The sequence below is a fragment of the Crotalus tigris genome, unplaced genomic scaffold (genome assembly GCF_016545835.1).
Source record: "Crotalus tigris isolate CLP2741 ecotype Arizona unplaced genomic scaffold, ASM1654583v1 scf7180000018040.1558517, whole genome shotgun sequence".
In the NCBI taxonomy this organism is placed as follows: domain Eukaryota; kingdom Metazoa; phylum Chordata; class Lepidosauria; order Squamata; family Viperidae; genus Crotalus; species Crotalus tigris.
In genome coordinates this window covers 789,830-813,100 of record NW_024096790.1, presented here as the reverse complement: position 1 = coordinate 813,100, position 23,271 = coordinate 789,830, and the positions used below count along the sequence as shown (strand labels likewise).

The 23,271-nt window shown below is 38.4% G+C and overlaps 1 protein-coding gene across 4 annotated transcripts in view; it reads left to right on the top strand.

Annotated features, from left to right (window-relative positions):
* TC2N (tandem C2 domains, nuclear) overlaps positions 1–23,271 on the top strand; it is a 40,820-nt gene that overhangs the window by 9,657 nt on the left and 7,892 nt on the right. For 3 of the 4 annotated variants that reach the window (XM_039346958.1, XM_039346956.1, XM_039346957.1), the window contains 9 exons: positions 9,138–9,245; positions 10,209–10,436; positions 14,705–14,878; positions 17,976–18,067; positions 18,594–18,669; positions 20,118–20,218; positions 21,078–21,194; positions 21,334–21,525; positions 22,833–22,947. In XM_039346958.1, coding sequence (XP_039202892.1) covers positions 9,179–9,245; positions 10,209–10,436; positions 14,705–14,878; positions 17,976–18,067; positions 18,594–18,669; positions 20,118–20,218; positions 21,078–21,194; positions 21,334–21,525; positions 22,833–22,947 — 1,162 coding nt within the window. In that variant the 5' untranslated portion in view covers positions 9,138–9,178. The remainder of the gene's footprint in view (positions 1–9,137; positions 9,246–10,208; positions 10,437–14,704; positions 14,879–17,975; positions 18,068–18,593; positions 18,670–20,117; positions 20,219–21,077; positions 21,195–21,333; positions 21,526–22,832; positions 22,948–23,271) is intronic. The other variant, XM_039346960.1, reaches the window with a different exon arrangement.

Genomic DNA, 23,271 nt, shown 5'->3' with positions numbered 1-23,271 from the left:
GCAAGGTTTTCTTCTATATATCAATAATACTAGAACAAAGATTCATTCAATGGTACTGATTATGAGAAATTCAGAAGACAAAAAGATGTGTTAGTTTAGATATGATACATGGAGTTTAAGGGATGTGTTACTACAGACATGGTATTGGTCACCAGCATGAGCCACCCAAATAATCTATTTGTGATTATGATTGCTTGAGGAGAGATTGGATATCCATACTCCCTACCATTACTCTGCCATGCAGCCTAGGAATTATTAATGATGTTGAGACACCTGTGAATTAAAATTCAGACATTTTAAATATTTTTATTTTAATCATGACTATTAGTTTTGAGGGCAGTTATAAGGAAACACCATGTATATACAATATACTTTGCTGGGATTCTGTTTACAGGTTGATGATTCTTAGTCATATAGAGACTGTAACCTAATCATCCTTTTATGATTTGTTCAATGTAGGAAGTTTAGAAGTTAGCCAGCAATGGTCATGAACAAGGAAGTTACATATTAAGTTAAGAGTCTTCATCTCTTCAACTTCTATGTGCTTTTCCCTTCATGCATACGCTAAAGCATAATGGGTATTTTATTCAAATTATGAAATAAGAAGATAGTAAAGTTACTGCGCAATGACTTTATCTACCACCATCTGCACAAATCTATTGAATCTGCATTTCTAGTGCTCTAATTTTATTTGTGACATTAGTTTGTATAGTTCATAGTGTATTTGCTCTGGGATCAGCTGATAAATTATCTATGAAGAATGCTAAAGAATAGGTTGTGGCCATCCCTGATGTTGGGCAGATATGATTTAGGTTTTTCTGAAAATTTGCTTTTTTGAATTAGGGATTTTAAATGCTTGAGAAGGCTACACAGCACATATAAGCTGGCAACCACTATGACCATCTCAACCATAATATTATGATAAATGGTGCATTGTCTGAAATTTACAAGTGAAATTAAACTGATGTTTGTTCAAAAATGAATTGAAGATTGTAATTTTTTTAAAGAACCCAAAATTCAGGTACAAGCTTATAGGCTAATAGTTAATTAAAAGTCATTTTCCTCCAGGAGGCTTGCTGCTTTTTGTTTTTGCTGATGACTTTTCCATTTCCAATGGAAATTAATGGTAGAGTAGAAGCTTGCATCATGCAGGCTTACATACCATTTTTAATATTATGATATTACCGGGATAGACACATGGTCATCCAAAGAGTGAATGATATGGATCATCAGGCTGAGGTAAACAGGTTGTCCCAGAATAATAAAATTTGAGTTACTAAGGTTATATTGGAACCTGAATAGTATTTACCCAAGAATGTATAAATAGTTTGTTGGTCCCCATAAAATTATAGCAACCTATATTAGTAATGCGAACCTTTTAGAGACCAAGTGCCCAAACTGCAACCCAAAACCCACTTATTTATCGCCGGGTGCCAGGTGGGCAGTGGCCCACTAGGTGGGTGTGGCTATGGTGGTCATGGCAGACTGGGTGGGTGTGGCCAAGGTGGGCATGTCACCTCGATGTTGCTTGTGGGGAGGGACGCCTGTGGGGGCTGGGCAGGGTTGGGGGTCTCTGGCAGATGGGGCGGTAGGCAGGAGGCTCGTCCTGCGGGGTGAGGCAAGGCAAGGCAGGGTGGGGGTGCCATTGTCGCAGGGCGAGACAGGGGCTGGGGCAGCTGCTGCCTGACACCATCGGCTCCCGCACACAGAGGCCAGCAAGCGCATGAGGGCCAACAGTGTCCATCAGCAGCCACAGCCTGCCGGCGCCTCGACCGGTGCACTCTGGGATTCCGCAGCCCACCACCAGCAGTTTAGAGAACCGCCTCTGAGCTGGACGGATAGCCGACAGCTGAGGAGGCAATGCAGTGGGTCGTGCCCGGGAAAAGGAGAACATGCGAGACCAGGAGAGATGGGACGGAAGGGAGGGAAACTAGCCGTGCTGGGATGCATCTGGCCACATGGGACCTCAGTGAGTTAGCAGATGCCTGGTGAAGAGGGACGGTTGCCATCTCCGGGGCATGGCACGCGTGCTCAGAGAGGGCTCTGAGTGCCGCCTCTGGCACACGTGCCATAGGTTCGCCACCACTGACCTATATCATATCTATCTGTTCATCCATTCCTCCTTCCGTCCCAGGTGAGAAAACCACTCTTTAAAGCTAGCATCCTACTATATACATTGTTGCAAGGCAAGGACATTAAAAATTCCATTGACAGAGCACCTGTCCATGTTGTGCTAAGCCACATGTTGTAAATTTTACAAGGTTGTTCAGATCTATTTTATTTTACCCCTGTTATATAAACCTGTTGAAGACAATCAGACCTTTTGGAAGATTTGAAACCTTCCATCATTTACTTAGTAGCTAGGTTCTGGGTTTCCACAATGGAAGTAAGGCAAAAGCTGGGACAAGGAAAGTGTTGTTGATTTTTTTTTCTTCAATTTCATTGAGCTCTAATAATATAGTTATTTTGTTGAAACAATTCCTAAGAAAATCATTCTTAGGAATTATTTTGCAATGGCTTTAGATCTGTTGTGATCAAGATTATAACTTATAACTTTAATGCTAAAAATATTATGTTTTTGAGAATTACTCTGATCTTAATTACACTTTATAGCGTTGTAATGTACCCCTTTGCTACTTTTTTCCTCTTGTTTGATACTTTTTGGATTTTTTTATTTGCCTGTCTTTTGTTTACCTTGTGCTGGTCATTAACCAAATAAAGATGACTTTAACTGTCATACTAAAATATTACCACCATGTACTATCATAAGCAATAGAAGATAAATAGGATATGAAAGTAGGGATAAATAATAATTAAATGTACCCATTGTTTGGGTTTGAATAGCTGATATATTTCTGTTACATTATGTTCTGTGTAGAGTTTTGTGGTCTGCCATTTTTAATGCCCAATTTAATTTAATTTGATTCACTACAGTATTTACAGAACAAGATCCATTTCAGAGGGGTTTTTCCCTTATGAGTACCAAGTTTATTTCCTTCTAGAAGCACAATTTAGTTAAGGGTATTTTCTTATAGGAGAGAAAATAACAATAAACCAGAGGTTTTCAATCTGAGTCTTGTACTCACTCAAGAGCAAAATGATTATATTGAAGAAGTCGTATATCAAGCTACTTCTGAAACTTCATTTGTATAAATTAACTATTGTGTCCTCATTGTTTTGAATTAAACAAGGAGTAACTGGCTAAACATTTTAGCATTCACAGAATATGCACATAACCAAATCAAGAGTCAGGCTGCATTTCCACTTTATTTTTATTTACTTTTTAACCATGCCTGCTGATCATGTTCCGTAACTGAAATAGGAATGCTGCAGTGCCATGTAATAATTTCACTTACAAACTGCTGGGTACTCTTCTAATTTTACTGGCTGATGCTCCATTTGCAGTGCAGAAGTTGGGAATCCATATAATTGAGACAGGCTGTATATAAGAAAGTTTTGTATAGCAGTTTGACATTAACCCTTAGGGCAGTGACCCCCAACCTTTTGGGCACCAGGGATTGGAGGGTCATAGTTTCACATGCTACCTCGATCCATTGGGGACCCCTCCCTTAGAGCACTTGGGACAATTCTATTTAAATGAATATGCTGGAATATTCTGGGTAGTATCCACAGAAGATAATATTTGTAGTTCAAGGTTGAGCTGCAGGGTCCTTGGTGCTCTCTGAGCTTGGCTATTTCATGGCGGACATTTCACTACCAAACTAGGTAGTATCATCAGTGATAGTGATAGTAGGGAGTGGGTTTGCTTTATTTTATATACTAGTGATTTGCCCTGTCAATGTTGGTGGGAGTGGTCTTGGTGGTTCTTTAATTGGGTTATTGTTTACTGTTAGCTTCTTTGTCTGATTTGGTAGTTCCTTGATTGGGTATTGTTTGCTTCTTGATTGTTGGTCTAATGTTGATTTTGGTGTTGATCTCTGCTTATTGCTGGTAAGGAGGTGTTTTCTGTTTCATAGAGGTTTTCTCCTTATCAATACTAACTTTATTTCCTTCTAGAAATACAATTTAATTAAGGGAATTTCCTTATAGGAGAGAAATTAAAAGAGTAACAAACCAGAGGCTTTCAATGTGACTCTTGTGCTCACTTAGGAGCAAAATGACTCAATAGGTTAAGATGCCATGTTTTGTTCTGTAGATACCCATGCATTAATGTAAACTTCCTATATTACAGTATAGCAGTTCTTGGGTTTTTTTTTTTTTGCCATTCTGTTTGCAAATGTAAAATCAGTTCATTCTAAACTTTCATAATGATTAAAACTGAGCACAGTAACCTATTATGCATAACTGAATATTTAACCTGTGTATACATGACTTAGACATGAGTATTTACCTAAGATCATTTAATACCTGAAGAAATGATTTATCTGCTGACTTAGGACATGCCTCAGGACAGTATTTATAGAAAGACATTGCTTGATACTTAACATTTATCACTCTGCAAGCAGAGAGGGAACTCATTTGACTTTAGTTGCCTATTGCACTTAAAAAAAACTTACCTTTAGTTCTTTGGAGGATTTAGAGTTTGTCCCCTCACCCAACTATTCTTCCCTTTTCCTGCCAGCAGTAACAAAGAGAACACACATACACACAAACATACCATTGCTAATGAAAGGCAAACGGAGAACCTCTGGACCATTAATAATTAGAAGTTCATTCCAGAGATGCTGGAGTATTTTTCTATAATCAAGGTATAATATGTGATTTCTTTTTCTCCATTGATAGGATATTTTTTCCAGGACCCTGTATCAGTAATAGTCTCTGGTGAAAATCTTTGTCACGACAGTAGAGAGCAGCTCATTTTAGTTTTTAGTTCCAGAGGGTAAGAGTAAGAGTGAGTCATCTGTTGCAGAGATCCATTTCACGGTCTCTGGAAATAATAGGAAGTTGACCATCTTATAGAGACAGACTATCTACTTAGCTCACTACTGTCTACATTAGTAACTAAATTTGTGTATGTTATACTAATCCATAATTTATTTTAAGTACAAAATGGTTTGTTGAAGCCATAGTAACTGATTCACACATATTGCATAGCTGAGGTTTACAAATAAAAATGGTTGAGTTCATACATCAGATTAAGCCAACATTAAATGAACTAATTCAAAGAAGCATTGCTGTTATATATTATATTTGGAATCTGAAGAAAATATTAAGAACATTCAGGAATAGGAGGGGGATGAGCCCATGAATTATTAGACTGCCATGGTGGGAAGGGTATGAGGTATTTTTATGTTGTTGTTTTAGCAATAGCACTTAGACTTATATACTGTTTCACGGTCCCTTACAGCCCTCTCTAAGTGGTTTACAGAGTCGCCTATTGCCCCCAACAGTCTGGGTCTTCATTTACTGATCTCAGAAGGATGGAAGGCTGAGTCAACCTTGAGCTGGTCAGGATCAAACTGCTAGCAGTCGGCAGAATTAGCCTACAATACTGCATTCTGACCTCTGTGCCACTACCGCTCATATTTTTTTTTTTATTTTATTGTTAGCTGTCTAGGATTATTATATAAGGTAGGCAGCCTTGTAAGTCGTTTAGATAGATAAGTTAAAAGTATTTGTTTATAAGATGACATATTTCCAAAATCAAACAAAAAAATCTACAAAGCTATAACCCTCCTCCCCATACAATCATGGCTTTTTTTCTCTGAAGAATGCCCCAGGCGTTTCTGAGTCAGACATATTCTTAGAAATAAAATTGTACTTAAGGTTGATACTTTGTCTTGTATAAATCTCAAGCATAATCTTTTTAAAAAAAAATTACTGGTGAGAAAAACTGGATTTAATTTAATCCCAATGAAATGATGAGAAAGAATATAGCAGTTTATTTCAGCAGGAAGACAGGGCACAGAGGAATTATACTTTACGGGTTTCTTCAGATGTCTTTGGGGATCCCCTATAAGCCACTGCAATGCCATATTGACGTTGGAGAAGCAGAGTAGATCTCCTTCATAGGAGCTTCTATTACACATAATTTTGCACTGGGAAATAACCTATTGCCTAGACCAGTGGTTCTTAACCTGGGCGATATCGCCCCCCAGGGGGCGATTTTGTTTTTCAGGGGGGCGATAGAATGAAAAGGGGCGACGTGGGGGCAAAGGAACGAAAAGGGGGTGATATGGGGGCGATGGAGCAAGAAGTTTTGGGGACATTTTTGAGCCAGCCCCTGCGGCTCCAAGCCTCTTCCGCCATTTGGAGAGAGAAATGCACTTGTGCTTCTTTCTCTCTCTCTCTCTCTCTCTCTCTCTCTCTCTCGGATTGGTCCCCTCACAGGGCTCCTGGTTGGCCCTGCGCCCGGGTGCCCCGCCTCTTGGGACTATGCACAGCCAGGAAATCCATTTCCCTGGGTGGCCCTGTCCCAGGTGCACATGGCCGGGGAACCGTGCAGGGGATCTCCGGGATCCTCACTGGGAGCAGCCCACCAGAGCTTCAGCCTAGCGGGCCAGCCTTCCTGCAAGCCGCGGCCCTGAGGGAGAGCTGCCCCTACGATCCCCAGCCATGGGACTGTTGGCCCAGCTGGCCAGGAAGGCTTGCCGGAGTCCTGGCTACTTTGAGAGGTGAGTAGAAGATGGGGGGGGGAGAGAAAGGGAGGGGGAGGCATTTTCCAACCAGACCCATGGAAGCGCCTCCTCCTGAGGTCCAGCGCCGGCTTCCTTGCTCTCCTCCTCCCCTTCTTCCTCCTGTTGCCCCCTGGGCAGCAGTCCTGGCTGGGGTGGCGGCCGTGGGGGCATCACTCCCTGGGCGACGCTGGAGGGTCGCAGATGGCCGGGAGCATCGTGCATTGCGGAGCGGCCCTAGCTCCTCCAGCAGCTGATGGGGGTGTTCTGCAGGTGCCCTGCGAGTTAAGCCCGGGGACATTTGCGGCGCAAGGGGAGGCTTGGTGATGCAGCCGACGGGCGGGGCATTCCGCAGATGCCCCGTGGCTCCGACTTGAGCTCAGGGATGCCAGCAGCACGTGGGATGGCCTGCCAACGTGACCGTGAGCCGGGGCATCCCTACAGGCCCGGCGGGCAGCGAAGCTGGTGCCTCCAGCAGCGACAGGGTCTTCTGCTGCCTCCTGCCCCCCCTGCCCCTTCGGTGCCCTCTGCCTTTCATTTTCTCTCTCTCTCTCTTCATCTGAAAAAAGAAGGGGGAGGAAAGAGAAAGAGAGAGGGAGAGGGGAAAGAGAAAGAGAGAGAGAGAGGAAGTGCAAGTGCTTCTCTCTCCCCCCTCCTCACCTGGAGAAAGAAGGGAGGGAGGGAGGGAGAAGAAAGAGAGAAAGAGAGAGGGAGATGGGAAAGAGAAAGAGAGAAAGAGAGAGCAAGCGCAAGTGCCTCTCTCTCCCCCCCTCTCCTCACCTGGAGAAAGAAGGGGGAGGGTGGGAGAGGAAAGAGAGAAAGAGGGAGAAGGGAAAGAGAAAAAGAGAGAGAGAAAGAGAGGAAAGAGAGAGGAAGTGCAAGTGCCTCTCTCTCTCCCCCTCGTTCTCTCCTCACCTGGAGAAAGAAGGGGGGAGGGAGGGAGAGGAAAGAGAGAGCGAGTAAGCCCAAGTGCTTCTCTCTGTTCCCCTCTCTCTCTCCTCACCTGGAGGAAGAAGGGGGAGGGAGGGAGAGGAAAGAGAGAAAGAGAGAGGGAGAGGGGAAAGAGAAAAAGAGAGAGAGAAAGAGAGGAAGTGCAAGTGCCTCTCTCTCTCCCACTCTCTCTCCTTACCTGGAGAAAGAAGGGGGGAGGCAGGGAGAGGAAAGAGAGAGGGAGAGGGGAAAGAGAAAAAGAGAGAGGAAAGAGAGAGAGAGGAAGGGCAAGTGCCTCTCTCTACCCCCTCTCTCTCCTCACCTGGAGAAAGAAGGGGGGAGGCAGGGCGAGGAAAGAGAGAAAGAGAGAGGGAGAGGGGAAAGAGAAAGAAAGAGAAAGAGAAAAAGAGAGAAGAAGCGCAAGTGCCTCTCTCTCCCCCCCTCTCTCCTCACCTGGAGAAAGAAGGGGGGAGGGAGGGAGGGAGAGGAAAGAGAGGGAGAGGGGAAAGAGAAAAAGAGAAAGAAAGAGAGAGGAAAGAGAGAGGAAGTGCAAGTGCCTCTCTCCCCCCCCCCCTCTCTCTCTCTCTCTCTCTCTCACACACACACACACACACACACACACACACACACACGCTGAGTGGGGGAAGAGGACTGGCAGACCAAGGGCAGAAAGAGGGAGGGAGGAAGAGAGAGAGAGAGAGAGAGAGAGACCCTTTTGACATCTAAAATGAAGATAACACCGAAGATATATATATAAAACAAAGGTAAAAAGAATATATGCAGTATTATCTTCATTTTAGTTGTCAAAAGGGTTTTGCAGCTCCCAGTGTTTTGTTTTCGGTGGGAAATGGGTCCAAGTGGCTCTTTGAGTATTTTGGGTTGCTTACCCCTGCTCTACCCATACAATGGCGCGCCATTGGCCAGAATGGGCAGTGATGGAGGGGGGAGTGCTTCTTTCGAAACATCGCATGCTGTTTTGTGTGTCTCTTTGTACTGTATTTTTTTAGCGTGCACTCCAGTTCGATATTATATTTTCTTTGTGTCTTTTTAATCCTTTTTACAGTGTGCGTGACTATATATACTTTCCTCAAATCTTAATTTAATATTTAATATTAAATATTTAATATTTCTTTTTGCATCTTAAATTTCACTTGTAATTCAATCATTAAATGTTATTGTTTTTCTTTTCGGGCATTTCACTTTCTTGCAATTGAATTTTGTTTACAATGGTCATTACATTTAGGGTCTTGAGTAAATAAGATAATAATGAAATGCATGTATCACAAAGTTTGGGAATAAAGTGACGGGTGGCACCAAAATTTTTCACACAGTTGAGATATGGGAAAAAGACAGGAAATAAATTATTTGCATCATATGTCCTGATGACAATTTTAAAGAAAACAAAAAAAGTGTTTGCATAAATTGAAGAATTATTTCCTATGTTGTGATTGAGAGGTTATGTTGGGGGAGGGGGGCGATGACAACTTCCTCATTGGCTCAAGGGGGCGATTCGTTCAAAAAGGTTAAGAACCACTGGCCTAGACCAGTATTTCTCAACATTGGCAACTTTAAGATGGGTGGGTGAGGAGGAATTTTTCTGTATTTCTGATCTAATCTTCTAATAATTTCTAGGTCTGCCTTCTTCATTGATTCCAGCTTGCTTAGAAGCAGTAATGGCAACAGAATGCATTAAGAATTGTTGTAGAGGATGTTTATATACTAATAAAGAAAAGCATGATGGTAAGTTTAGCTAATGTAAATATCTTAATTTTTTAATGGTGACATGACAAAACTAGTAGCCATTGCCTCACTTTCACTTGCACTCTAACTATTGTGCAGGTAGTTCTCGATGTATGACCACAGTTGAGCCCAACATTTCTGTTACTAAGCAAGACAGTTGATAAGTGAATTTTGCCCCATTTTACAGCCTTTCTTGGCACAATTGTTAAATGAATCACTGCAGTTGTTAAGTTAGTAAGATGGTTGTTAAGTGAATCTGGCTTCTCCGTTGACTTTGCTTGTCAGAAGGTAACAAAAGATAATTACATGACTCCGGGACACTGCAACCGTCATAAATATGAGCCAGTTGCCAAGCATCTGAATTTTGATCATATAACCATGGGGATGCAGCAAAGATAGTAAGTGTGAAAAATAGTCATAACTCACCTTTTTCAGTGCTGTTGTAACTTTGAACAGTCGCTAAATGTACCTCTTTCCAATTTGATGGGCAGCATTTTTGAATCAGTTATTCAGCTCCTAGGTAGCCATACTATCTAGCCCACACTTGCTAGCTAGCTAGTTTGCTAACCAGAATGTCATATGAAATGGTTTGCCAAAATCCAAATATTTTACAGCTGCTTAAAGAGGCATGAAATAGGCCATACTCCAGTCAACTGGCACTTTACCCTTTTTCCAGTATACATATATACTGTAATGATTAGAATTAAGTTTTGTCTGCATTTATAATTTTAAGTAAATTGCTAATTTACAGATTCCGTGACCTTCTCTTAACTAACATTGACAAATAACTGAAATCATCAGTTATAATATTTTGGAATCATTGAAAACCTTCTCAATATTTATATATTGACCATTAAACTACTCCGTATCTCAATCAATATGTTGGAAATGTGACCCTTTTAAAATACAAAAGGTCATGAATTGAGTACTGATGTGTTTGCTTCTTTTTGTGTTTTATCACAGCTTCCCTGGAGAAACAGTCTGCAGTTGCTGACCAATATAGATCAAAAGTAGTGGAGAAACCTCCTTTGTCTTCTGTATCCATGAAAAGGCAGGTTGGCTGTTCAGAAGATTATCTTCTCTCTAAGTTCCCACCAGGTGGCAAAGAAATACCCTTTGTAGTTCCTCAGTTCAAACTTGCTTACATCCAACCTCGGAATCTTGGTAATCCACATCTTGGGGGACTTCAAGGTAAAAAGATGAAACAGTGTAAAATTAATGTTTCTTTTTGACAGGTTGCCTTTAGATGCATTGGAAACTTGCTTATGCAATTGACTACCACTTCAAATTGCTAATTAAGACTCAAGATCAAACTGTATGGATACATGTAGCAAAAAGTGAACATTTGCAAAACTAGGTAGACAGCTTCCTCCGGTTCTCACCAGTCCTCTCTACACAAACAACATTGAAATAGAAGCAGACCACTGATACTCTTTAGCTTTAATGAATAAAGTAAAAACACAGCTTTTCCCCATAGGCTTTGTTTTATTTTATTTGATGTTTTTATTTGTGGCTGACTCTTTTGGATTGTTAGCTATTTTTGACTGTGGTTTAGTAAAAAGTAAGACCAAAAAATAATATATACTATACTGTATTGTAAAGGTTGATTTGTTTCCAAATTCTACAATGGATTGTAGGTTATTAAAATATGTACAGTATTCTTACTGGTTCGGATTATTCTGTGACTTCAGAGAAGTCTGTCCTATCCACCACTTGTTAACCTAAAATGCATTTCATTCATCATGTGCAAGAAGAAAACTCCTGTTTTCTACTGAGATTGGTTTTAGTCTTTTTATTATTTAAACATAGAGATCAAACTTTTTAAAAACTGCTGTTTTTTTCAGATGATAGTTTTTATTCCAGCTCCATGACTTAATCTGGATTGGACAATAGAGCAAAGGTCTTGTTTCAGCCAGATATAGTTCCCTTCTCATGACAATATGCTCTTTTGTTTGTACTTCTGAACTTGCTAGCCTTACTTGTCCCTAGAGTCTGTTGAATGAAAGAACAGTATCTTATTGTGAAATGTATGCACCTCAAGGACTCTCAGCAGAGAGTTGTGCAAGCCACAAGTTTAGAGCACAGTGTATTTCTGGCCTTACAATAACAAAAAGTCAAATGTTTTGCGTTACTGGAAATTGTGTTACTGGAAATCTTAAATATTTAAGCTATTCTTAAACATAGTTTAAACCACATAACAATTCTAGAATAAAAGGTTTGCACACTGAATCTGCCCTTGTGGTTTCAAACTTGGCATTTTTAAGACGTGAAGTCCCAACTCCCAGAATTGCCCAGCTAGCCATATGATATAGAGAGGATACTTGCAATTCCTTCTTTTTTTGAAATGCTCAATTCTAAGCATTGTTACCATAATGATAAATTTGATCATGAAAGTGAATTGGGATGATTCTTGTAACCCCTTTGCCTCTTTATTGATGAGAAGAGAAATGAGAACAATGCTGAGTAATTTCTAACCATCTAAGATAAACCTTGTTCTAAAGTTAGCTTCTATATATTAAGTTGTTTAAGTGATTAAATATAATTTCCACTGGGTATGAAACAAGATACCAAGGATGAATATGATTGCCTGCAAACTGAAGAGCAAAGCAACTTACAAGTGTGCTTATTTATTTATGCTATTTAAAAGCTAACTAACACCACAAAACTCATTTACATTACATTAGCTAATCTATGATTGGATCTGCAAACTCTATCTTGGAAATTTAGAAGTAAAAGCAGCTTTATAACTTAGAAAACACATTAGAGGAAAGATGTATGGCAACCAGAACACTCACTTGCTTCTTTCCCTCATTTAATTGCTGTTAGTTTTTTCGGTGTACAAGGTTTGCCTTATGAAAAGATCCTGCTCGCCCTTCACCCAGATATTTCCTTCTTTCCTTCAAACAATTTTTATTGATTTTTCCCTTTTTACACCAGAACGCTTATGAAACAATGTGGAGATAGGGTAATCCGTTAGGTACAATAACATCATACATATATAGCTCAAATAATGCTCCTTGAAATTTCCCTCTCTAACAATTAGAATAGTATAGTCAAACTGATACATTTCTAGGTAAAATTAATTCATTAATACATTCCTAAATAAGAATTCAATTAATCAATAGAAATTATCAGCAACCTTTCATCGATATAAATCAAACCCTGTTTTTAGGTTTATTAATTTCCAAATACCATATCTAACTTAGCCTTAAATAAAAATATTATTTACAATTCGGGTGTCCATAATTTCTCTTATTTAAGCATATTATTTCCATAACTACATTCTTACATTTCTCAACTATATTCTATGTCTTATTCATTTATTAATTTCATCTCTTCCATCATTACAATCTTTTTATCATTATAGCTCCACAAATTAGCTATCATATTTAATAATAAAAAAGCATAGGAAAAATAGGGAAAAAAATAATAGAAAGAAACAAAAAAAACCAAGAAAAAGAAAGAGAAAAGAAGGAAGATCTATTATTACAAAAATATATTCTTACTATATTTCAATATTAAATTCTAAATCTTATCCTAAAAACACCTTTTAAAAATCCAAATCAATCCATATCTCTATAAAGCCATTGCAACCCATAAATGTAATCTTAAATTCCATATTTATATCTTATTCTAGCTTTCTTTCTGTTCCAAACAGGTTTCCATAGTAAGGCCTCTAAGTCCACAAATAAAACTCCCTCCATTTCTTGCCATAGCGCATAAGTCGGGGAGAATCTTCCATTGTCCATTTTAATAGGCTAGTGAAAAAGTTGTAGCAATTCTCAATAGCTCGTGGTTGAACATCCATCTTCATCTTTTTTGAAGTTGCATCTAGTTTAATTACAGTCATTTTTGAATCACCCAAAGTCTCAATAGATTGTCTATAAAATAATGTAAAGTCTTCTTTAATATTATTTTGCTCTCCTCCTATTGGTATTTTATCTGTCAGGTAATCAGTTAGAGTCTGGAGATCAGCCTGCCATTCTGGGGTAGCATCCTTAGTTTCCGTGCTAAAAGTCATTTGTTCATTAGCATTAGCATCAAAAAAAATTTCCGGTGTAGGCTGGTAGTCCTGCTATAAGTTTAATTCCTTCATCTCAGTAAATTGTGGATAAGATTGAAGACGGGTCTCTTGAGTATACACCCTTCTGCTGTTTCTTGGCTTACTAGTGCTCACTTATACCTTGTGCTTTAATTTGTTATTGAAAAATAATCTCTTTTGTGTAGGCAATTATTTGTTCAGTATTTTCAAGAATTTTGTCCAATATATAGTTGTAATTGAAATCTGGACAGAGTTCCTCCAGTTCAGTAGTATATAAAGCCATTATTCTTTTGGTGGAGGCTGTATTTAATAACAATCAGTCAATATCCGCTTCTACCCAGCTATACAGCTTCTTTATCTTTCCCTTTTGAGATAACTTGAAGGTCAAAGTCAGACTCAGAGTCCAAAGAAAGGGAATAACAATTGCAGTAAATAATTTCACCACAAGATGTCTCCCGAGGGTTAACCAGTTGTTCAGTCTTTCCAGACCCTCAATAAAAATAATTTCTTTCCTCTTTTCCTTTTTTCCTTCTTTTCTTTAGTTATAAAAATAGTAGAAAATAAAAAAATCCTCCAAATTGCTAGCATATTAAGTTGTAACAAGGATTTTAGGACTCCCAAATATTCAAAAATAAAATCAACCATTGAAAAAGTTAAAATTAATTTTTCTTTTGTTCCAAGGCTTTTCTTCCCCCATCAACAAAGCTACTTTAAAAAGATAAGGAAATGATTCCAAAGGCTTTTCACAGGAATAAATAGGAAAGGGAGAGGCAAGGAAAGGTCTCACCGAAACTTCCACGGTAGTTCTATTTCGCTTAGATGTTCTTGTGGCTTATGGCTGGTGCAGCTAAGTGATCGGCCATTTTACTGACCGATCTTTACTCCGTCGGCCCAAAGGAGCTCGCTTGGACAGCAGAGGGTGCCGCCGCCCCTCTGCTGTCAAACAGGCAGCCTCCTCAACGGTGGTCGCCCCTCCAGGGCGACTTTCGACCCAATCAAGGGTCTACCGGTGGGGGAAACTCAGCCAGCAAAGAGACGAGTCTGTCTGCATGACCGCAGTGCTGCGACCCGGAACCGGAAGCCTGATATTTCCTTCTTTCCAAAGTCAGTATTGGCCTTCTGCTTGAATAAAATCACTACATTTTTTCCTCACCATCTTGGCCATCTTTGGAAACAATACTTTTTTTTTTGAGGTGAGGGAGGTATATCTCCAACAGTGACTTGTTACTTGGACAATTTGGTATCATTTCATTGGGACCAATGCTTCCTGGCTTTTCAGTTTTAAAAGGTATGATCTTCCCTTCGACATTTCTGCAAAAGGATAATGACTGCCATAAAGTTTTGCTGTAGAGTGGCCCAACAGCCATATCCATTTGATTTGCCTAATAATATACATATATCATATCATACTTTTCAGGTTCAGTTGTAACGTCTTTCAGTGATCGGAAAGCAGAACTTTCTGGTATATACCATCAAAGACCTCCTGCTGATGTGGTATATAACCCATTCTATATGCAACTGCCACATCTTTCTCCGGATTTCAGTCGAGACCACACAGAAAAAATAGCGAAGAGGAGATTATATGGATCAGGTAAAAGAGTTCATCAGTTGTAACACCATGCATTTCCCCCACTTTAAAGAATAGAATTAGAAGACAGCAGACATGAATTCTGCCTTTTTATATTAGTTGTGAATAAAGTAAGCTTGCATTAAACTAGGAAAGTATAAATGTCCTAAAAACTATTTTCCAAAACAAGGCTAATATTATTCTACATGTCTATGTGTCTATTTCTGATTGATTTCCTAAATAGCCTTCCATTTAGGCTGCTCCTATTAGTACAGTACTGTATTTTGTTCTTTCAGGTCATTCTTGTATTTGTATTCAGTTTTTGGGCAAGATATTCAAGCTCTTTAATGCCCTAAAGCCACATACTCTAGGTGCAAAACCTTGAAAGGAAGAAGAACACGTTAATTTAAAGAGCAGCTTTACTTGAGAAGATAAATCTATGTGGTATTTATATGGACTGCATTTCTTTGAAGCAAAAGCAGAAGCTGCCGATATTGTCTAAAGAAGAAAATAGTTTAAGGATGATCATTGTTTGACCTAGACTGACCAGGTGAAGTACAGAAAAGTTCAAGCCCAATTTAATGGTTTTGCTTTAGAGGATTAATCAATAAATAGTTTTTCACAAGCATTCTGTAACATTGAAAGCCAGTTTGGTGCAGTTGTGGTATTTTAAGAATTTTGTACTGAAATAGGAACAAAATGTGCTCTGTTTTTGCTATTGGAACCAAGTTTAGATATTTTGTGTGGCATCATCTTTGATTTTTCTAACTGCTATTCATACTACTTTCTGGCCTTTAGTTGGGTTGCTTTCCTTTCAAATGTTTTCCAGCTCAGCTAGTATTGCAGCAGTCACAGTTATCTGTTGTTAGTTTAGATTAGTTGGAGTGATGTGTGAATGGAATATGGAGAGGAGAACAGCTATTAAACACAAAATTTTTGGCATAGGGAAATAAGAATTCCTGTAGGTGAGCAGCTCACTTACATTGTACTATACAAATAGATATCGTATGTCTGTTCATACTGGATATATATTTCATGTATATGTACGTATGTGCTTTTATACATGCATGCATGTACATATTAGACTGACTTACACAGATGTTGCTATTCACGCTGTACAAAGCTATTTAAATATCCATAGAACATTAACTGGGTTGATTTACTGTTTGCATGCTGTTGTATCTTTCTGATGCTGAATGTCTGAATGCAGGTAAAAATGTAGAGTCTCCATGTTGATCTGGACCACGGGTCGGCAACCCGCAGCTCCGGAGCCGCATGTGGCTCTTTGAGCTTTCTTCTGCAGCTCCCAGCCTCCTCCGCCATTTGCAGAGAGAGAGAGAGACGGAGAGAGGCACTTGCGCTTTCCTTCTCTCTCTCTCTCTCTCTCTCTCTCTCTCTCTGTGTGTGTGTGTGTGTGTGTTTGTGTGTGTTTGAGAAAAAGAGAGTGGGTCACGCTGTTCTCCAAGGAGCTGACAAGCTTATTGGGTGGGGCTCCTGCCTTGGCTGCATCTCTGCAGGAAGCAGGAAGGGCAGGAGAGAGCCAGCCCAATAAGAATGTGTGTCAGCTTGTTGGAGAACAGCCTGAAGCCAGCTTGCCAGGTGAGCAGAAGATTGGAGAGAGGGGGAGAGAGAAAGAGGGAGAGGGAGAGAAAGAGAGAGAGAGAGGGAGGGAGAGGAAAGAGAGAGGGAGAGAGAAAAGAGAGAGGAGAGGGAGAGGAGAGGGGGGAGAGGAAAGAGAGAGAAAGAGAGGGAGAGAGAAAGAGGAAAGAGAGGGAGAGGAAAGAAAGAGGGAGGGAGAGGAGAAAGAGAGAGAGAGAGAGAGAGAGAGAGAGAGAGAGAGAGAAGTCATGCACAGCAGCCTCTATTTCTTTTTAATTAAACTCTTCAATGAAGCTCTCCACCCTTTCTGCGCACATCTGCGCGCACAAGTTTTGCAGTGTTTTCTTTTCTCTGGGAAACGGGTCCAAGTGGCTCTTTGGGTGTTTAAGGTTGCAGACCCCTGGTCTGGACTGTTTTATTGCAATTTTGGGCCTATATCAACTTTTTATATGCTCTTGTGCCCTGTTAAATTTTAAAATATATTTTAAAATCCTAAGTTGAAGACTCTTGCTTTCATACCGCACTCTTTTTGTCACTTGATTCCGCTGTTTAATTTTTGCTGACTCAGTTCTGGATGGGTGTGAAGCTTTTTCAGACTTGCTTGCTGTTCATAGAACCTAGGACAGAACTTCTTGTTAGGTTGTTGACTTTTTTGCTTCTTGCCATTGCAGTTTTGTGCTGTAGTGTCATGTCGATTCATATAGGAGTTAAAGCGTGGCTCTCTTTGTCTTGTGTTACGTTCTTGGTAGGGAAAATTTAAGGGAATGCAAAGGATGTAAAGGAAAACTCTCTCTGTCATAAGATTGGGCAGTCTTTTTCTGATAAAAGATTCAACCTCTGCTTCAGTTCTTGTCTTTTTCCAGTGCTTTTTTTTTCTTTTGCTGGCAATTACTGTATGTTTCCAGTTTTGTCTCTAATAGCAGTCAGAATAGAGAGACACCTGACCTCCTCTTTTATAATAAAAGCTCTGATCTTCGGTTGCCATTGCTTGCTATGGTTAGAACATTAGAAACGAATCTGGTAGCACTTTTTCTGACTAACAGGTTGCATTAAAAGGCATAAGCTTCTGTGAGCTACAGCTCACTTTATCAAACGTGTGCTGTAGCTCATGAAAGTTCATGCAATTTAATGATATTCATTAATAGGAAAAGATGATACCAGATTCCTCCTATTATTGCCTCTATAGATTGACACAGCTCTCCTCCTGTATTGTCTAGAATATTAGAAATGTCTGGTTGTTTTCCATTGAAATGCAGTCAATTTGTAACATTTCAAGTGGTGATGTTTTGCACTGATTTCCCGTATTTTTATTTGTGATTGTTTAAATGACACAGAGTTAGACTTGTCTATTCTTAGGAAGTGATAGCAATTTCTCACTTGGTTATGAATCAAACTAAATTATGAAATGTTATAACACTTTATAGCAACCTCATCTCAACCCCGTTCTGATATAGAATTTTAAAAAAACTAAATTGATCTTGAAATTTTTAAGATGGGCTTCCTTTTCTGTTTCTTTTTTCAGTTTGTGACTTAAGAAGTAGCACATTGCCCTGTTCTTCCTCTTTAAGTCATTCTATGTTTGATCTTACAAGTCCACCCCACCGATTTCTTCAGGTAAATAAGTGTTATTTAGTGTTATTGTGATACCAAGCTTTATTAATAACTGTAAATGATTGACCACAGGTATTGACTTAAGACCACATCGGTTGCTAAATGATGTGGCCATTAAGTGACTGGATCCAATTTTATAACCACCTTTACTGCAATCATTAAGCAAATCAGTTGTTAAACAAAATTGGCTTCCCCAATTGACTTTGTTTCTCAGAAACCTGCCAGAAAGGCCACAAATCATGATTGCATAACAAAATGCTGCAACTTCGTAAATGCAAGCCAGTTGCCAAGTGCCTGAATTGCAATCACATGATTGCAAGGGTAGTGCAATGGTTTTAACTTTGAGGATGAGTCACTTTTTCTGAGTGTCATAACTGCAAATTGTTGTTAAACAATCAGTCATAAGTCATAAATTGAGGACTACCTGTAATTCCTTAATAATATATTTTGATCTCACACCTAGTTCTGTATTTCCTTATTCTTGTTTTGTTTTGTGTTAACTAATCAGACTTTTTTTTGTTTGTTGAAGAGGTATGATTCCGCCTCCAGTGCACCAAGCAGCATCTCCTCCAGAAATAATTCACAAGGTAGTAATAGGAGCTTAGGTAATAAACAGTGTTGTCTTATCTTGCTTCTGCTAGAGATTGGGTAAACTGGGTCTCATATGATGAGAGAGGTCTGTGAAGTCCAGAAATATCTGGTACAAGCATGCTAAAGATGTAGGCCAATATAGGCCCTACATTATGTTTTTATAAAATGAAAATATATTTTGACTTAGAATTCTGTTACACTTCTCTTTTTAGCTTTATTAGAAACGGAGCTTACACTGGTATCTTAATAATAGTTAAAAATGGATTTTATTGGAAGAAAAATATAGGTTGGAATAAGTTACAGTATAGCCTTAAGCCTTAACTTAAGTTGATTGAACCCAACAAAAATAAGACCTAGTTAAAATATGTTGCATGACTTCCTAGACTACAGTACTTGATATAATAAATAGAAACATGAGTTACACATTTTTTAATCCTCTGTATTAAAAGAAAGAACCCTCTCTCCCTTTAATGGAAAGCTAATATATCCAGAGTAGAGGAAGTTCATAATAGTGGTTTGCTGACCTCCTTATTCTCCACATGGAAACTTCTTTATCTCTATATATTCAAATATGTAACTACAATATGAATTGGTACAAATATGGAATGGCTGAACCATATACTCTCTTTAAAAACCAATGCTTTTTTTAGGTGGAAAGAATGATTGGAAATTCTGAATAGGGAAAAAGAGAGCCAAGAACTGGGAAAATCCACTAAAACAAAATTTGTAGGAAATAGGCAAATATTGAGTAGTAAGTGAGGGTACCATGTAGAAAATAATGGGATTAAGAGAATGAAATGAGTTTTCAAGTTGCAGCTCATGAAATCCCTGCTCCAAAGCTGATGGCAAGGAAGCAAGCATTATATTGGTATAAAGAAATATTTCTCACACTACACTGGAGTGAACTTTACTGAAAGTGTTTTTGACACAGTGCATCCTGTGTTAAGTCATCCTTGTTCAGAATTCTGGGAATTGCAGTCCTACTGCTCTGAAAAGTGGCAGGTTGGCAAAGGTTGCTGTAAACTAAAGCTTAGTATAGTACATTGTTTTGGATTCAATTGCCACTTCTTTTATGACATTGGTCCTCTGCTGTTTAGCATAAACTTTGCTTGGCAGAGTGATACCACACTGGTGAAAAGGTTAATCTCTCTGGTTCTGCCAGTGCAGGTGTATGCCAAAGAAGAAAGTTGGCAACCCACTATATTGTTTATGTAATTTTGAAAACACCTTTTATGATGCATTTAGATAGGATTACTCATAAACGCTGAAACGTTGGCAGATTTGATTTATATCAAACACATGTATTTCCTTATACATAACAACTGACATATCTTGGCAGTAGGGATAAATATTTAAGTAATGAGAACAGGTTTTTAAAAAGAAGTCTGAATTCACTGGATAAACTAATGTTTTTTCAGCCTTTGAAAACAAGTTCCAAAAGTGTTTTTGGATTTATCCCCAGATACAATTACATTATCAGGTGACGAAAGAGAATTTGGCAGGCTGAACGTGAAGGTGTGCTACATTTTTTCTGTTGAACAGATATGGATCACCATCTTGAAAGTAAGTAATCCTAAAAAGCATTCAGTTACTGGTGCTTGAATGGTTAGATTAAGGGCACTGGTGAAAAAAATCTAGTTTATATCCTAAACTCAGCTGTTAAGCAAGAACCATTGGGTTGACAAAGGTTTATTTATTGAATTTGTATAACCACCTGTCTCACCAAAAGTGATACTGGGCAGTGTACAATCATATAAAACATCAAATATAAAAACAACAGATAAAAATGTAAAAAAGTACATTAATTATCATAAAAAAACAAATATACAAATCTTGTGTGAAGGGAGGAAAAATGCCCCCTTCAACAATAGATCCATCTAAGCAAATCTTAATGGACAATGGCATTTTTTATTATATATATGAATGTCATTATTGTTTTAGCTAGGTTTTATTAGCAGTAGACGATATACCATACAAATTTTGCTGTATGAAATCCTTTTATTTGAAAATGAGAGGAATTGGATTGGGACAGATTATGTACAGAGAATATATTGTTTCATAAACCAGTGCATCTTCAGACATAACATTATTTGGAAAAAGAATAATTTGTACTTTAATCTACTTCATTTTCATTACAGTTTTTATCGTGTTAATATTTATTAACTATTCGGTATTTATGAAGATATAAGGAGACATTAGTGTAACTTATATCTTAGATAGCCAGTATTAAATCACTTTTTCAGCAATAAATATCTAATGCAATTAATTTGAATCGGCAAGGGTTGATTCTTCAGTTGCCTTGAGATTTTATAAAGTTGAAAAAGCATATTTTATAGCGAGAAGATGAATAATGTTAATCATAAATAAAGCAAACTGACATAAGGAAATTAGGCATGTAATTGTTTAATTTTCAATTTTGTAGTGCAAAGATTTGAACTGGTCATCTACTTGTGAAGAACATCCTCAAATTTCCATCAAAGGAATCCTCACCCTACACAAACCAGTGCAATTCAGATGTTTAGCAAAAGAAGCTTCCAATGTAAGTGGCACTTTAAAAAAAAATTCAAAATTGTTCCATATGTGAATATGTGAATTGATAAAACCAGAGACACGAGAGTGATTATGAAAAAGGAGGGTTTTTTTTTCAAATCTCATATTTGACTTTCACTTGCATCTAGGACATTGAATTCATGGAAACCTTTGTGTTTGCTATTAAACTGCAACTCCTCCAAACTGCAAGACTTGTGTTCAAAGTACAATCTCTGATTCCCAGAAGAAAAACTATAGGAGAATGTATTTTGCCACTGCGAGACCTCAGTTCACAGGAAGTGGATTATTGGCTGATGATAACGCCTCCTTCCAAAGCTTTAGTAAGTTAAAGTATCCTAAGGATTCTTGAAGGAGATACATGGGGTTTTATGCAGGAACAGAAATGTATAATTGTTTTTTTTTTTTTTGTCATTTCCTTTTTGTTAATATTCATTGATTCTTCCCCACTTCTGTCAGGAGCCTGCAACGCTGGGTGGGGAGGGGATGTAGTGAGAAAAGAGTCCCCTCACTTGTAGCCCTATCAGCTAAAACTTCCACATGCACTTCTCCCATTGCCAAATTGCAACCTGTTCTTTTTTATCTACCAAGGTAATGTCTGAAAAATTATAAATAGGATGCAAAGCCTGTAATTTTTTGTATGTTGCAACTTCTTCTTTCCCTTCACCTGTTATAAATTCCCCTCCACTCCAGCTATAAATTCACAATAGCTATATATCTCTAATATAATAGTAGTTTTTATTCTGAGGCTGGATCACTTAACAGGATTTGATCTGTTTTGAAAAGGACAGCCTTAATAAGTCTGTCAATTATTTTCTGGTCTGGCCTAACTTGAATGGCTAATATCTCCACAAGAAAATCAGAACTATAATTTCTTGAGATAAGCTACAATAAGAGACCTTGCAAGGCAGAGTGTTCTGTATTTTACTCTCCTTCATTTACTCCATGAATCAGGGAGGTTTTTGCCTGCTTCTGAATATTATCTTGCTTCCTAGAATTTGTAAGCCCTTTTTGCGTGGCAGGAGTTTTTGAAAATATCTATCAAGGTCATTTTCTTTACTCTCCATATTTAGGACAGATTGGCATTCCTCTGACATGGAGTTACATTAGTAATGAAAGTATTTTAATTATAAAAATTCATCACTATAGAATTTCACACAAGGAAGTAGTATTGTAGTTTCACTTATTAACATCTGCCAGAACCGGCTCTAAAGAACCAGGAAATGAATTCCATAAACCAAAGGTCATCCCAACCTCATGAAAACGTCTTTAGAAATGGAAGGCAGTTTTTAAAAAACAATTTATAATCTGGAAAAAAAGAGATCCTGCCATTTTAAAAAATGAAGAGATTCCACAGAAATCCTGAAAGAACTTTCCCCAAAATATATATAGTAGCTTTTTGGATCCCAGTCTTGATTCTGGCAAATTTGGAAGGATTAGAAATTATAATTTTATAGCATACAAAAGTAGCATTATCAGGCCATTAAACAAAAAGATAGGGCTGATGTTTCTTTGTCAAAATGAAAAGTCTGATCTTTTCACTTCACACCTGTGTAACAAAATATTTGATTTGTGAAAGTTGGCTAAGATGAAGATGGAACATTCCTTTGCTCTTTGACTCTCTGTGTAGGTGTGTTCTGCAGAATTGAAAATAGGCACCTGTTTTCAAGCAGTAAACAGCCGGATCCAGTTGCAAATTCTAGAAGCTCAGAACCTTCCAAGTTCATCCACACCATTGTCTTCAAGTAAATACTATAGTTTTATTGCTCAAACTCCATAAAGGAGAGCATGTTTAAATACATATGTGGCTGCTACTGTTCTTTTCTGATTGTAGAATGACTTTTATATAAAGTCACATATATGTCATGACTTGATCTAGGCTTCTCAGATGCATAAAGTAAAACTAAAAAGATTTCCTCTGAATCCTCCCGGTTGATCTTGCTTATTTTAAAAACTGCTTTCTTAAAGCTTATTATTTGATAGTCAAATATGTTTAGAGGTTAGAGTAGAGTTATACTATTGTGGGGATGTTGCAGTTGAGATAGCAGCAGGCTATCTGTTACACTTGT